We start from the raw sequence: 16421 nt of genomic DNA, 5'->3' as shown, positions 1-16421 counted from the left end.
TTCCCTCCATTGTAAGGAAGAAAATAATTTCCCATAAAAAATTAATTTGTTATATGAATAGTTGCACTTATTTTAACAATCTCTACCCCACAAGAAACCTAGAGAAGTATTTTCCTAAGGTCTGGGGAATTGAGGGATGTCATATTTATTGAGACAGTAACAAATAACAGCATCAGGCTATTATAGATAAGAAATTACCTATGGTTTATTAGTACCTATAGAAAAGGAGCACTAATCTAGGCTCGGGAGAAATAATTAGCTGATAATCAGGTACCCTTTTGGAGAGGATCATATAGGAATTGGCCCTTCTGAACCAAGCAGAAAATACTGAAGCTCTCAGCACTTCACTGTGGCATCCTAACTCAGAGCATTGTTCCAGATTCCAAACTCTCCTCCCATTCTAATCACCAACACTTCTGTGATACTGGGATATTTAGTATATGTCCTGGTCAACCACTTTCATTCTGGTGTATTTTCTATTTAGTATATTTCAAGGAATATTTGCATTTATAATTAGCTCATTGATCACTAATGACAACATTGTAGATAATTTGGCATTCTAATGGAAGATATTGTAGATATACAGAAGATGCCAAAAAATGTATGCACATTTTAAGAAAGAAAAAAACTGTATTAATATATACTGGTAACGAAAGACGAATACTAGTCATGTTCGACTTCTGCCATTACAAGCAATGCTCAGAGTGGTTACTGTCAGCATCCAGGCACTTCTGATTATGGTGAACTACTGCTCGAGCAACATTGACCAAAAAGTGTTAACATCTCTTAAAATGTGTATACATTTTTTTGGCACCTCCAGTACATACACACAGTCTTGGTAAGAGTGACATTGTAGAGCAGATCACTTCTGTTGGTCCCTCCTGTTTCTATGAGTACTCATAAATTAATTCAAAACACATTTACTGAGAATCTGTGATATGACTGGTAGTATGACAGATATTAAGCATAAGATAGAAAGAGTGAACAGTTAACTAACCCATTTCTATTGATGCATGTAATAAATATTTCCAATGAGTCCAATCTCTTCAGATTTCATTTTTGTAATACAAAATAATATTAGAAATAACTCTTTTTTTTTCAGAGATATCCAATATTGCCATCTCTGATTTTTAATAGATTAGTCTGATATTTTCCAGACACCAAGGAACTACAATATTGAATGAAGTAAGAAACTGCAATTACCAAACGAAAACTTACTTACTCTTATGGAAGGTAATCATGGCTTTAGTTGACTGTGTAATCCTGATAGTCCCAAAAGTGAAACTGGAAGTATAAGTGGGGTTAAATAATGTGCACCAATACCCTTCTCATGAAGACATACACATTCATAGATAATTATTTTTGCAGCAGAAAGTGCTCTCTGAATTGCCAAAAGACTCTCGTTAAAGACTCTATTCCACTTTAAACCAAGGAAGAAATTTCTTATGTCTCACAGCTGAAATGAAAAGTCATCTAGTTTAAATGTCTGGTAAATGTAAGGTGATTTTTAGAAGAGTTTGAAAGAGATGATTTCTGATTTCTCTGGGCAAAGTTGAATTTTGCACAATGAAGTAAAATGACTTGTGTTATCTCAGACTCTTATGGATGTCCAAAGGCCCCAGTGTGGATAAGTAAAAGGTCCTTTGTGACTAAAGTTCAAACATGACTAATGAATCTAATATGCACTGAATTTTGGCAAAATACCTAACAGAGGCACAGGGGGAATCTTGTCCTTGGAGACAGTAAGATGCAACAGTTTTATTAGACACATTCCAACGGCAAAACAATAGCTGTCTGATGAAAAAATATTTCTGGTGACTCTTCAACCCATAGATAACAAAGTGTTAACAGAGGACAATAGCTTTATGTCTGTGTTTCCAATGGAAAAACATATAGAGGGTGCCCAAGAAATGTATACTCATTTTAAGAAAGGAAAAAACTGCATTAAAATTGTAATTCTCAATATACACTGATAACAAAAAATGAATACAAGTCATGTGTATACATTTTTATTGGTACCACCTGGTATAAATGTACTCAAGAGCAGTAGGTATATGTATAGTCAATTTCTAAGCCAAAAACTGTAAATGCTTTTCCGTGGTAAAAATATAGGTTTGCATTATAATTTTTCTACATTGTACTTTTTATGGATAAACCATTATTTAGTAAAGCTTCAATATAGAACTATTATAAAATTACATATTAAAAATCTTATCAATTTCCTTTGTTTAACTTATCAGAGAGGAATTTGTGAGGCAAAGGCCACTTACATTTTAGAGTTTTGAAGTGCATTGCTAGATTTTGCTTCCAAAGGTCATACCACATTATATTACATACCAAAGTTTTTGGGTCTGTCATTGTTACTGTTGGGATTGTGGGAGCTGAAGGAATCCCACCATTATTTCTTGCTTGAGTTCTGAGTCAACTAGAAAGAGAAGGTAGGCAAGTAAATGGAGATTAAAATACCAGTTTTATTATAGATAGTGGTGATGAAGACATGGCTTTGATTATCCCAATAAGAAACTGCAGTTAGTCATATCTACCAGACAGGCAATGCTAGAAACTCAAATCTACCCCATCATTTAGAGCAGACCCTTTTGCTCCATGACTTTGAACAGTCTGACATCTATTTGTAGAAGAGACAATATAAAAGAGGAAATGGAATAGGATGGATCTAACATACCCAAATCTTTGTTCAAAATCCACCTGTCAAGGAAGTCTTTTTTCAACTCCAGGGGAAGGATAGGTAGGAGACAAAAGCTAGTAGATTGCACAACACATAATGCAATATATAGATGATGTATTGTACACTTGAAACCTACATAATTTTACTAACCAATGTCAGCCCTAAAAATTTAGTAAAAAAAAAAAAAAAAAGAATTATTGAAAAAAACTCCAAATCTTAGAAATGAAGCAGAATGACTTTCTGTCTATATGATGTTATTATTCAACAGGTCCATCCAAAAATTATTTAATTATATAGGAAATGTACAGGCATTTTACTTGGCTATTTATGCTTTGCTTATAGTCCAGACACCATAAAGTGACACATCAGCTATAAATTTAGTTCAGCAGAAAACATATTCTAAGATTGTATTTTTTTGGCACTACAGGATTTTTTTTTAAAACTAAAGTTTATTGGGGTGACAATTGTTAGTAAAGTTACATAAATTTCAGGTATACAATTCTGTATTACATCCTCTATAAATCACATTGTGTGTTCACCACCCAGAGTCAGTTCTCCTTCCATCACCATATATTTGATCCCCTTTACCCTCATCTATTACACGCTTTCCCACTTACCCTCTGGTAACCACTAAACTATTGTCTATGTTTATGAATTTTTGTTTCTCATTTGCTTCTCTTGTTCTTTGTTGTTTTTGGTTTATACACCACATGTCAGTGAAATCATGTGGTTCTCTACTTTTTCTATCTGCCTTATTTCGTTTAGCATTATAATCTCAAGCTCCATCCATGTTGTCACAAATAGTCCTATTTCATCTTTTCTTACCACTGAATAGTATTCCATTGTGTATATATGCCACAACTTCTTTATCCATTTGTTTATCGAAGGACATTTGGTTGTTTTCATGTCTTTGCCACCGTAAATAAAGTTGCAATGAACATTGGAGCACACCAAAAATAATTTAATTGTATAGGAAATGTACAGGAATGACTTGGCTATTTATGCTTTGCTTAAAGTCCAGACACTGTAAAGTGACACATCAGCAGTAGATTTCTGCTCAGTAGAAAACATATCCTAAAGATTATAGTTTTATGGCACTACAGGATTTTAACCAGTTCAATATGTATTAGATACTGAATAGCAGTCTTTTGATTATATAATGTTTATTCCTTAAATTTTTCTTTGAAAAAACTTTACCAGCTTACTGGTTTCATTGTTAAATTAATTGGATAAAATATTTTGAATAGCTCATTGACTAATTGCATGAATCAGGTATGCTTTTAAAAATTTTTGAATTTACTCTTCAATAGGATGCACCTCTACATAGAGAGAAATATGAAAAGTAGGGATTAGATTCCGCATATAAGTGAGATCATATGGTACTTGTCTTTCTCTTTCTGACTTATTTCACTTAACATAATGTTCTCTAGATCCATCCATGTTGTTGCAAATGGTAAGATTTCTTTTTTCTTTATGGCTGCGTAATACTCCATTGTATAAATGTACCACAGCTTCTTATTCCAGTCATCTACCGATGGGCATTTCGGTTGTTTCCATGTCATGGCTATTGGAGTTTTGGATTTCTCCGGATAGATGCCTAGGAATGGAATTACTGGATCATAGGGTAGTTCCATTTTCAGATTTCTGAGATACCTCCATACTGTTTTCCATAGAGGCTGACCAATCTGCAATCCCACCAACAGTGCACAAGCGTTCCCTTTTCTCCACATCTGCGCTAGCACTTGTTGTTTGTTGATTTATTGATGATAGCCATTTTGACTGGGGTGAGGTGGTATCTCATTGTGGTTTTTATTTGCATTTCTCTGATGGTTAGTGAGGTTGAGCATTTCTTCATATGTCTGTATGTCCTTTTTAGAAAAATGTCTCTTCATGTCCTCTGCCCATTTTTTAATTGGGTTGTTTGTCTTTTTGGAGTTGAGTTGAATGAGTTTTTTATAGATTTGTGATATTAATCCTTTATCAGATATATCATTGGCAAATATCCTTTCCCGATCAGTAGGATCCCTTTTTGTTTTATTGATGGTTTTCTTTGCTGTGAAAAAGCTTTTTAGTTTGATGTAATCCCACGTGTTTATTTTTTCTCTTACTTCCCTTGCACGAGGGGATATATCAGTAAAAATCTTACTCCGGGTAATGTCTGTAAAGTTTCTTCCTATATTTTCTTCTAGATATTTTATGGTTTCAGATCTTACATTTAAGTCTTTAAGCCATTTTGAATTTATTTTTGTATATGGTGTAAGGAGGTGGTCCAGCTTCATTTTATTGCATGTATCTGTCCAGGTTTCCCAGCACCATTTTTTGAACAGAATGTCTTTACCCCATTGTACATTCTTGCTTCCATTGTCGTAGATTAAATGGGCATATAGGAATGGATTTATTTCTGGAGTCTCTATTCTGTTCCATTGATCTATGTGTCTGTTTTTATGCCAGTACCATGCTGTTTTGATTACTGTAGCCTTGTAGTATAATTTGAAGTCAGGTATCGTTATACCTCCAACTTTGTTCTTATTTCTCAAAATTACTGAGGCTATCCGGGGTCTTTTATGGTCCCATATAAATTTTAGGATTATATGTTCTATTTCTGTGAAAAACACCGTAGGTAGTTTGATAGGAATTGCGTTGAATATGTATATTGCCTTAGGCAGTATGGACATTTTAACTATATTAATTCTTCCTATCCATGAACATGAAATGTGTTTCCATCTATTTATGTCTTCTTTCATTTCTTTCTTCAGTGTCTTATAATTTTCTGAGTACAGATCTTTTACTTCTTTGGTTAAATTTATTCCCAGGTATTTTATAGTCTTTGGAGCAATTGTAAATGGAATTGTTTTTCTTAATTTCTCCTTCTGATATTTTATCATTGGTATATACAAATGCAACTGATTTCCAAATATTAATTTTGTATCCTGCTACTTTACTAAATTCATCTATCAGCTCTAATAGTTTCTTGGTGGAGTCTTTAGGGTTCTCTCTATATAGTATCATATCATCTGCATATAATGATAATTTTGTTTCCTCCTTACCAATTTGGATGCCTTTGATTTCTTTTTCTTGTCTGATTGCTGTGGCTAGAACTTCAGCACTATGTTGAATAGAAATGGAGATAGTGGGCAACCTTGCCTTGTTCCTGATCTTAGGGGGAATGGTTTTAGTGTTTCCCCATTGAGTATGATGTTAGCTGTGGGTTTGTCATATATGGCCTTTATTATGTTGAGATATGATCCCTCTATTCCCACTTTCTTAAGGGTTTTTATCATAAATGGTTGCTGGATTTTATCAAATGCTTTTTCTGCATCTATTGATACGATCATGTGATTTTTATTTTTCATTTTGTTAATGTAGTGTATCACATTAATTGATTTGCGGATGTTGAACCACCCTTGCATACCAGGGATGAATCCCACTTGATCATGGTGTATGATCTTTTTAATGTATTGCTGAATTCTGTTCGCTAATATTTTGTTGAGGATTTTTGCATCTATGTTCATTAGAGATATCGGCCTGTAGTTTTCTTTTTTTGTGGTGTCTTTGTGTGAGTTTGGGATCAGGGTGATAGTGGCTTTGTAAAAAGTGTTTGGTAGTCTTCCCTCCTTCTGGATTTTTTGAAGAGCTTGAGGAGAATAGGTGATAATTCTGTTTTGAACGTTTTGAAAAATTCACCGTATGGTCCAGGGCTTTTGTTTGTTGGGAGATTGTTGATTACTGATTGAATTTCCCTGATGGTAATCAGACTATTCAGGTTCTCTGTTTCTTCTTGAGTTAGCCTTGGAAGGTTGTACGCCTCTAGAAAATTGTCCATTTCTTCCAGATTGTCAAATTTGTTGTCATATAGTTGATCATAGTAGTTTCTTAAATTTTTTTGTATTTCTCCCATGTCTGTTGTCACTTCTCCTCTTTCATTTCTGATTGTATTAATTTGTATTGTATTAATTTCTAATTGTATAATTCCTTTTTAAAATGAGTCTGGCTAAAGGTTTGTCAATTTTATTTATCTTCTCTAAGAACCAACTCTTGGATTCATTGATCTTTTGTATTGTTTTTCTGGTTTCTATTTCATTTTTTTCTACTCTGATCTTTATTATCTCCTTTCTTGTTCTCCCTTTGGGCTTATTTTGCTCTTCTTTTTCCAGATCCCTTACGTGTGAAGATAAACTGTCAATTAGTGATGTTTCTTGTTTCTTTAGGTAGGCCTGCAGTGCTATGAATTTCCCTCTTAGGACTGCTTTTGCAGCATCCCATAGATTTTGGGTCATTGTGTTCTCATTCTCATTTGTCTCGAGATATCTTTTGATTTCTTCCTTGATCTCCTGCTTGACCCATTCATTATTTAGTAATAAGTTATTCAGGCTCCATGAACTGGTGTGTCTTCCAGTTTTTTTCCTGTAGTTAATTTCTAATTTCATAGCACTTTGGTCAGAGAAGACATTTGATATGATTTCAATTTTCTTAAATTTATCAAGACTTGTTTTGTGGCCTAACAAATGATCTATCTTGGAAAATGCTCCATGTGAGCTTGAGAAGAATGTGTATTCTGCAGCATTGGGGTGAAATGCTCTGAAAATATCGATTAAATCCAAGTGGTCCAATGTATCATTTAAGGCTGTTGTTTCCATATTGATTTTCTGTCTGGAGGTCCTGTCCTTTCTTGTCAGAGGTGTGTTGAAGTCCCCTACTATGATAGTGTTGCTGTTGATCTCTGTCTTTATGTCCATCAGTACCTGTTTTATATTTTAGGCGCACCTATGTTAGGTGCATAGATGTTTATTAGGGTTATGTCCTTTTGTCGGATCGATCCTTTTATTATTACATAGTGCCCATCTTTGTCTTTTAATATGTTCTTCATTTTAAAGTCTATTTTGTCAGATATAAGTATTGCAACTCTAGCTTTTTTCTCGCTTCCATTTGCATGAAGTATCTTACTCCAACTCTTCACTTTCAGCCTGTGTGTGTCTTTTGATCTGAGGTGAGTCTCTTGGATGCAGCATATACAAGGGTCTTGCTTCCTTATCCACACTGCCACGCTATGTCTCTTGATTGGAGCATTTAATCCGTTTACATTTAAATTGATTATTGATAGGTACATAGTTATTGCCATTTTTAAAATTTGTAGTTAGATTGTTTTCATCTTTCTTCTATTTACAGAAGTCCTTTTAGTATTTCTTGCAATGCTGGCTTGGTGCTAATAAATTCCTTCAGTTTATTCTTTTCTGGGAAGCTCTTTATCTCTTCACGAACTTTAAATGATAGCCTTGCTGGATAAAGCAATCTAAGTTGTAGGCCTTTGTGATCCATCACTTTGAGTATCTCCTGCCACTCCCCCCTGGCCTTCAATGTTTCTGTAGAAAAGTCATTTGATAGTCTTATGGGAGTTCCTTTGTATGTAACCCTCTGTCTTTCTCTTGCTGCTTTTAGGATTCTCTCTTTGTCTTTAAGCTTTGCCATTTTAATTATAATGTGTCTTGGTGTGGACCTGTTTGGGTTTATCCTGGTTTGAACTCTCTGCGCTTCCTGGGCTTTTATGTTGGTTTCCTTCATCAGGTTAGGGAAGTTTTCAGACATTATTACTTCAAATATATTCTCAATCCCTTGCTTCCTCTCTTCACCTTCTGGTGTTCCTATGATACGTATGTTGTTGCGCTTGATGTTATCCCAGAGGTCTCTTAAACCATCTTCATTGTTTTTTATTCTTTTTTCTTTCTGTTGTTGTTTGGGTGATCTCTGCTAACTTGTCTTCTAAGTCGCTGATTCGATCCTCTGCTTTATCTAACCTGCTGGTAATTCCTTCAAGTGAGTTCTTAATTTTGGTAATTGTGTTCTTTAGTTAACTGGTTGTTCGTTATGATTTCTACCTCCTTCTTTAGTTCTAACTGGTTGTTCTTTATGATTTCTACATCCTTCTTTATGTCTTCTCTAAGCTCCTTAAACATTCTTATCACCAGTGTTCTGAACTCTGTCTCTGATAGTTTGGTTACCTCTGCTTCGTTTGGTTCCAGTTGTGGAGGTTTCTTCTGTTCTTTTATTTGGGACATGTTTCTTCGTTTCCCCATTCTGATTGACTCTCTGCATTTGCTTTGTTGTATTAGGTAGATCCCCTAGAGTCTTAGTTCTTGCTGGGTTATCTTATGTAGTATGTGTCCTTTATATTTGACTTGCACTACTTCGTTCTTCTCTTCTGTGTGTGCTCCAAAGGTGACTCTTGTGTTGTGTATGTTGTCCTGTTCAAGAAGAACTTTAATTGCTTTTTGCTTGTGAGTAGGTGGGTTTAACTCCTAGGCTGACTAGTTGTGAGACTTGGCACTGCCCACCACAGGGTGTTCTCCTGGGTGAGGGTTGACCACTTGAATGAGGTTTGGCCTCTATGGGCTCTTGTGTCTGCAGGGAATTCCCTCTGGGTGTGTGACTTGTAGGTCAAACCTGGTGGTACTCTGGTTTGGTCTGGAGTTGGCTTCTGGATATGTTGAATCTTGTGCCTCTTAAGCAGGGCCCTGATAGGGCAGTTTCAGAACAAAGCAAATTATGAGGCACAACAACAACAACAACAACAAAGCAAAAAAAAACACCCAAGTACATTCACATGTAAAAATGACCGACAACCCCCACTCAACACAGGCAAATATATCAAAGAAATAAAGACAAAACAAAGCAAAAGAACACAAACAAAAAAAGAAAACAAAAACAACAACAAAAACAAAAAACAGAACGAAACATAACAAAAAAACAAAACAAAGCAAAACAAAAGAAAACAAAAGAAAAAGAAAAAGAAAGAAAAAAGAAAAAACAAAACAAAAGCAAAGCAAAACAAGGAGCAGCACCAGTCTTGGGTTAAGCCCACCAAGTAATCTCCAGGTTGTCCTCCGCTGTGCCAAAGATTCCCCTGCCTATTGTGCAGGCAGCGCCGGTCACCTGGTGCCCAGAGTGAATTTTGGACTGTAGATTTAAATGCGAGGGGTTGAGGGGTCTGGATGACAGTTTTTAGAGAGTCAGTGCTGTTTCTGCCCTTGCCTGCACAAATGCACGCTGAGAGTAGCACCCCCAGCCCTGTGTCCAGTACTCCTGAGACTTCGGACACTTTGTCCGTGTGTGAGGGGGGGGCGGGCAGGAGATTTTTGAGCTGCTGAAAGACAGAAGCTGCCTCTGTCGCTTCTCCCTGCCGATCTCAGGGAGTGCCTCTGCAGTTGCCCTTGCCCTGCCCCAGGCCAGCCAGAAAGGGTGAGGGATGGGGATGGAGGTGTCTTCTCTCTCCCAGGCTGCGTCACACTCCTCCTGCAGGCCCGAAAAGGTGGTGGCTGGGGGTGGAGGAGTCTCCTTTCTCCTCCTCCAGCGAAAATCTCACTCCTCCCAGCCTCTTCTGTGGGTCAGAGCTGGCTGCCAATCTTCCCAGAGCCTGAGCACTGAGGCTCCTCCGTAATCTGACACTACTCCTCAGTTCAGGGGTCAGTTTAAGTCTCTGGAAGGGCGGAGGTAGGATTGGAAGAGTGGGGGGGAGGGGCCCAGGTGTTGAGTCCGTGTTCTTTGTCTGCCCTAGGGCCCACTAGCTGCCCGCCCTAGCGGGCGAGATCATCCCTGGGACGCAGGGAAAGAGCCCACCTCCTGACTTTTGTGTTCTCTGTTCCACCCTGGGCTCCCGCACAGCAGCGTGCTGCAGGGTTGTGGCTCTACCCTGGGTGGGGGGGGGGCGTGCGCGGTGCGTTTCCTCTCGCCCTCCTCTCTCCTCCCCTGCTCGCCCACTTAGTGCACCCCTAAGAAAACCTTCCAGGAGTCTCTTAGCTGTTCTCCTGGCTTCTGTGCTCTCCTTTCCACCCTGGGCTCCCGTGTGTTGTTGGAGCTGCGGGAGGTGACTTTACTGGGGGGGTGCGTGTCTCCACTTCACGCCCCTCTCTCCTCCCCCGCTCGCCCTACTAGCGTACCCCTGAGCAAACCTTCCACGAGTCTCTTAGGTGCTCTCCTGGCTCTTCTGTTCTCCGTTCATTCCTGGGACTGACACGTCCCTGGGACTTTGGGCCCCGCAAGCCGCGTCTCTGCTGTGGAGGGTGGGGCGCGTTTCCACTTCACTGTCCTGCCTGTTCACCTGCTTGCAATTAGCGCGCACCTTCAAGTAATTCTTCCACGAGTCTCCCAGCTGTTCTGCGTGATGAGCAAAGAACTCCTCAATGGGTTATATGTCCCGTTTCCAACAAGATCCTGAGGAGGACTCAAAAAGAGCGCCCAGCTGCTGCCATTCCTATGACGTCATCTCTGTTTTACTTTTAATACTATATTGATGTATAACACATTTACAATAAGGGCACAAAATTAAATTTTACTGGTTAATTAATCTTTACAAATATATGCAATCATATAACCACAACCCAGATCAAGATATAGAATATTACCTGCAATTAAGACAACGCTCTCTGTCAGGCAAGATTCGATCAAAAGTCTCCATTATTCTAACTTCTGTTATTATATACTACTCTGGCTTGGTTCTAAACTTCACCTAAAGGAATTAATACACTTGTATTCGTATTCATTTTCTTTTGTGCAATATTTTTTTGTGTTTGTGATATCCAAAAACTTATGACATGTAGCAATAGCTTGTTCTTTTTCAATGTTGTATAACATCTCAATGTAGAAATATGCCAGTTCATTCACACTACTCTTAATGTACATTAAAATGGCCAGCTCTTCCTTATTTTCAATAATAGTGGCAAGACTATCTTACATATAATTTTGTTTACATATGCATACATCGCTGGTGGTGATATACCTAAGATTTTAATTGCTAGTCATTTTATAAAGTGGGTGTACCACTTACACTCCTACGTGCAGTGTGTGAGAATTTTACATCTCGTTTAGACTCTGTGTCAGTGTATGTATGTGAGTCTGTAGTCAGATACCATATGCTTAATGGCCATGTAGATATTCCTTTATATGAAGTACCTAAAGACAGTTTGCTCATTTTCTTTGCTTTTTAAATCGTTATTGAGGTATAATTATACACAATAAAATGCATCCATTTTAAGTGTAGTTTGAGAGATTTTGAAAAATATATCCCCCCAAGTAATCACCACCCCATGAAGTATATAATATCTTTGTTATCCTCATGATGCTTTGCAGTGAATTCTCTCCTGTCTTATCTCATTCAATCACTGGCTTGCTTCTGTCACTATAGATTTGTTTTGCCTGTTCCAGAATTTTAAATGTATGGAATACAGCATGTACTATTTCGTGTCTGGCATCTTTCACTCAGCATAAATTTATTTTGAAAAATTGCATTTTTTTTTTGTTCTAGCAGTTTATTCCTTTTTTGTAGTTGAGTAGTTTTTCATTCTATGAGTATACCAAAATATATTCTTCCATTTATTTTTTGTTGGACATTTGGGATGTTTTGAGTTTTGAGCTATATGAACAAAGTGGCTACAAATATTCATGTATATCATTTCTGAGATTTGTTTTTCTTTTTTTTTGAGGGGTGGTGGTAAATAGGAGAGGAATTGCTAAGATATATGATAACTATGATTAACTTTATATGCAATTGCCAGAATGTTTTCCCAAGTGATATCATTTCACATGCTCACCAGCAATATATGGCACTTCCAGTTGCTTCCCATATCGCTCATGACTTATGCTGTAGCCCTGTACTATAATTGTAGCCATTCAAGTGAATGTTTGACTCATTTCAGTTATAATTTGAGTTTTCTGACAATTAATGAATGATATTGAGATTCTTTCCATGTACCTATCGGCTCCTCATATTTCTTTCTTTACGAAGTGTCTAATAAATTTTCTTGATCATCTTTAATGAGTTATTTTTATTATTGAGTTGTAAGGTTTGTTACCATGTTGCTAAGGATGTTTGCATCTGTGATCATGAGGGATCTTGGTCTACACTTTTATTCTTGTACTTTCTTTGACTGGGCGTATCACGCAAGATATCAGTAACAGATTTATGTGGGGTTCTAAAATGAATGAGAACATGTTCTCTCCCCATGTGTTCTGAAATAATTTTCATAGATTGGAGTATTCATCCCTTTGACAGTGTTCACCAGTGAGGTAACGTGAGTTTGGAGTTTTCTTTGTGAAAAGATTTTTAGATATTAATTCACTTTCTATAACAGAAAGAAAGGTATGAGGATTTTCTAATTCTTTTTGTGTCAGGTTTATAATTTATGTCTTTCAAATAACTTTTCTACTTCATCTAAGTTGTTAAAGGTATTGGTTTAACATTGTTCATAATGTTACCTTATTAATATGTTACTATCTAGAGGATTATAGTGATGTTCTGTCCTATATTCTTTATATTAGTATATCTATCTGGATTCAATTAGCAGACAGAAAACACACAGTGACTTAAACAGTGGAAGTTTAATGTAATGAATTCTTAATGTATAATAAAGAAGTAACTATAAGATATGAGAACTCTAGAAGATACCCTAAGACTTAGGGAGAGCTTAACAAGGAGGGACAATTTTGAAGGGGGGGCTGACTCTGCAAGACTGGTTCAAATCTTATTGCAGAAGGTGTGGTTGCAATCCACTGGACGGCAGAGAAGTTCATAGGTTTTCCTGGGCCTAAACTAGTCTTCAGTCCTGCGCCAGGTGAAAAGAAGACCTTAGGATACTGGATAGTCACAGTCAGTGGGTGAGCATGAGGCTGTGCAGAAGTAGTGGGGGTGCAACTGTAGCTGGGGGGACTCTTCCACTTCAGGAAGCACGTAAATAGTAGTCACCAGCTAGGCTGGATTACTGAAGGGATATATGTGTGTGTGGTGAGTGGCTGGGGTACGTGTCCTCACACCCACACATCTGAGGGACTGCAGTTGCCAGAACTAACGTGTTGGAGGAGGTCATTAAGAGGATGTGACGACCAGTTGACCCGCAAGCTGGACCTGAGCTATCAGAGGCTCCTCATTCCCTCCCTTGCCCTTGGAATGTATGTTCTGCCCACAGTTCCCACACTAGGAGCTTTTTCAAGAACACAGACTTGAGAGAGTAAGGTGTTGCTGAGTACTGTGGACTGTGTACACTGGACTGTGTATATGACTAAACTCATTTAAGGCCCCTATGTAAACTTTTAAGATTCTGGCGACAGGTGAGGAGATCTACCTGTTTTGCAGCCACCCAAGACTGGTGTATAAATTCCTTTGCTTATTTAACCTGCCATCTATCATTTGGAGGCCTGTCTCTTTCTTTGTTCTCTTCTTGTCCTCTGTATGTTCATGCGTGCTTGTGTGTGGGTATGTGTGTTGGGGGGCAATTTGCAAACCAACAGAGCAGGCAAAGCCCCTTCTTCCAGTAGTATTTCTCTAGTGCCCTGTATTGAGCAAGCTTAGAATCTATGACACTGTGTATCTTAGTATCTTGCTCCCGGAAACTAAAGAAATGCTTAAAAGAAATCCATTTACTAATTATAACAGATTGAAGGTTAAATTTGAAGCTGAGAGGAACGATTTAACTGGCACAATGAATAATTTGTGTTTTAATTCTTTATTTCTTGATCTCTGTAAGTAGAAGTTTACCAATTTTATTTATTATTTAATTTATTTGATCTTTTCAATAATTAGCTTTACATTTTAATGATTTTTTGCTTTTATTTTCATCATTTCCATCCTTCTTCACTATTAAGCAAGAGAAAATATTTTCTCTTGTTGTTTCATCATTGTCCCACACTGAAGTGTGATCCAATATGTTATTTAATACCCAACATTGGAGATTTTCCAGATTGTTTTTATTGATCTTAATAGAATTCGGTTGTTCACAGGAAACATATTTTACACTATTTGATCCCTTTAAACTTATTGAGATTTGTTTTATGTTTCAGCATAAGGCTGTCTCGGTGAATGTTTGAGGTGCCTTTGAAAAGAATGTTTAATCTTTTGTTCTTTGGTGTATTGTTCTTTAGATATCCTTAATATTGTTTTAGATAATTTCATTTACTTTTTAGTGAATTAAATATCTGATTATTACACTGGAGTTTATATTAAATTGTAATTTTGTTTATTCATCGAAGCTTCTTATTTATATGGTATTAAGCCTTTCATGTTAACTGTGTCACAAAACTATTCTTTTAGTTATATTCCTTTTTTAATGATTGTGTTTACATTTTTAATTTTGCTATAGACATTTTAAAGTTTGTTTGTTAAATCTGTCAATTTTTTAATGGGGGAAAGAATTTTTGTATTGCTTAATAATGACTTCCACACCAATGTTAGAAAATTATCTGGGAAAATCATCTGAAAGGAGGAAAGTAGTGACTTAATCATGGTACGTTCTGGTTTAAGGATTAAAAGTGACATTTTGTCTATCAATAAACACTATGCAATACTTAGTTCTTCATTAAATTAATTGAAGGGAATATTAATTAAATGGCTATGAGGTCAACAGCCTGATTACACTATAGGCTAAGGAATTAAAATATTGGTTATCAGCTTTATGGAAAACATTAAGTAGATGTGCACCTTTTGAGCTGGTCTATCAACTTAGCTACAATTTACTTTTTATGAGAAATGCAATTTTTTTGAGTGAGTCACTAAAACCTTGTTTGACTTGCTTATTCCTCAGAGTGTATATAAAAGGATTCAGCATTGGTGATATGGAGGAAACAAGCACTGACACACCTTTATTAATGTTTGCCTCTTCTTTTGCAGATGGTTTGATATAGATGAAGATGCAGCTGCCATAGGCGATAGAAACCACGATGATGTGGGAAGAACAGGTAGAAAAAGCTTTTTTCCTTTGTTGAACAGAAGGGAATTTTAAAATGGTCCTGATGATATAAATATAGGAGAGAAGTACACATATAAAAGTGATGATGAAGGTCATTACAGCACAGGCTATAACCATCTGCTCAATCAACCATGTGTCTGAGCATGAGATCTTCAACATAGGTGCGGCATCACATGCAAAATGATCAATGATGTTAGAATCACAGAATTCCAGACGAAAACCTAAGCTAAGTGGTGGTAGGATAATCATAAGTGCTGTCATCCAACAGCAGGTAATCATTGTTTGGCATACTTTGTTGCTCATGATCATCATATAATGCAAGGGTTTGCAGATGGCCACATAGCGATCATATGACATAATAGCCAAAAGGAAAAATTCAGTTACCCCAAAGAGATCTATAAAAAATAGTTGAATGACGCATGCATTATAGGTAATTGTTCTGTCTCCACTTGATATATTGTATAGGAATCTTGGAATACAGGCAGTTGTAAATGAGATTTCTAAGAAGGAGAAATTTTGGAGGAAAAAATACATGGGAGTTTTAAGCTTGGGATCCACCAAAGTTAGGGTAACGATGATCAGATTTCCAGTTACACTCAAAATGTAGGTGATAAATAGAAAAATAAAAAGTAAGACCTGCAGCTGAGGATCTTCTGTCAGTCCCAGAAGGATGAATGCTCTTATTGCTGTGTGGTTTCTCATTATTGACTTCTGGATTTGGCGCCACCTACATGTAAATGTCAGAGAGATTTGAAGTACAGAATTCAGTGACAGCCAGGGATGAACACTCTTGCACATTCAACTCAACCAACATCCATTGGTTTTACTTGATCTGAGCAATACATTTCCTGTTTTATGGTGAGCTGAGCTCTCTGATCAATCTTTTATACATAATGACCAACTGAAATTATTTTAGAAATTTTAGTTATTGAATTATAGTCTAACATTTCCTTTTTTAATCTCTTATAATTAATTTATAATGAATTAACCATTTTAACTTCTACCCT

The 16421-nt window shown here is 36.8% G+C and overlaps 1 protein-coding gene across 1 annotated transcript in view; it reads right to left on the bottom strand.

Annotated features, from left to right (window-relative positions):
• The window catches only part of LOC308502090 (olfactory receptor 6C2-like), a gene marked incomplete at both ends in the record, with an annotated part of 20576 nt that extends 4460 nt beyond the window's left edge, over window positions 1-16116 (bottom strand). The window contains one exon of the mRNA XM_081059339.1: window positions 16018-16116. Coding sequence (XP_080915465.1) covers window positions 16018-16116 — 99 coding nt within the window. The remainder of the gene's footprint in view (window positions 1-16017) is intronic.
• Window positions 16117-16421: the final 305 nt, after the last annotated feature.

This window comes from Rhinolophus hipposideros (assembly GCF_964194185.1).
Source record: "Rhinolophus hipposideros genome assembly, chromosome: 9".
Classification (NCBI taxonomy): Eukaryota; Metazoa; Chordata; class Mammalia; order Chiroptera; family Rhinolophidae; genus Rhinolophus; species Rhinolophus hipposideros.
Note: the sequence above shows the minus strand (reverse complement) of the source record. Positions and strands in the feature narration are given on the sequence as shown.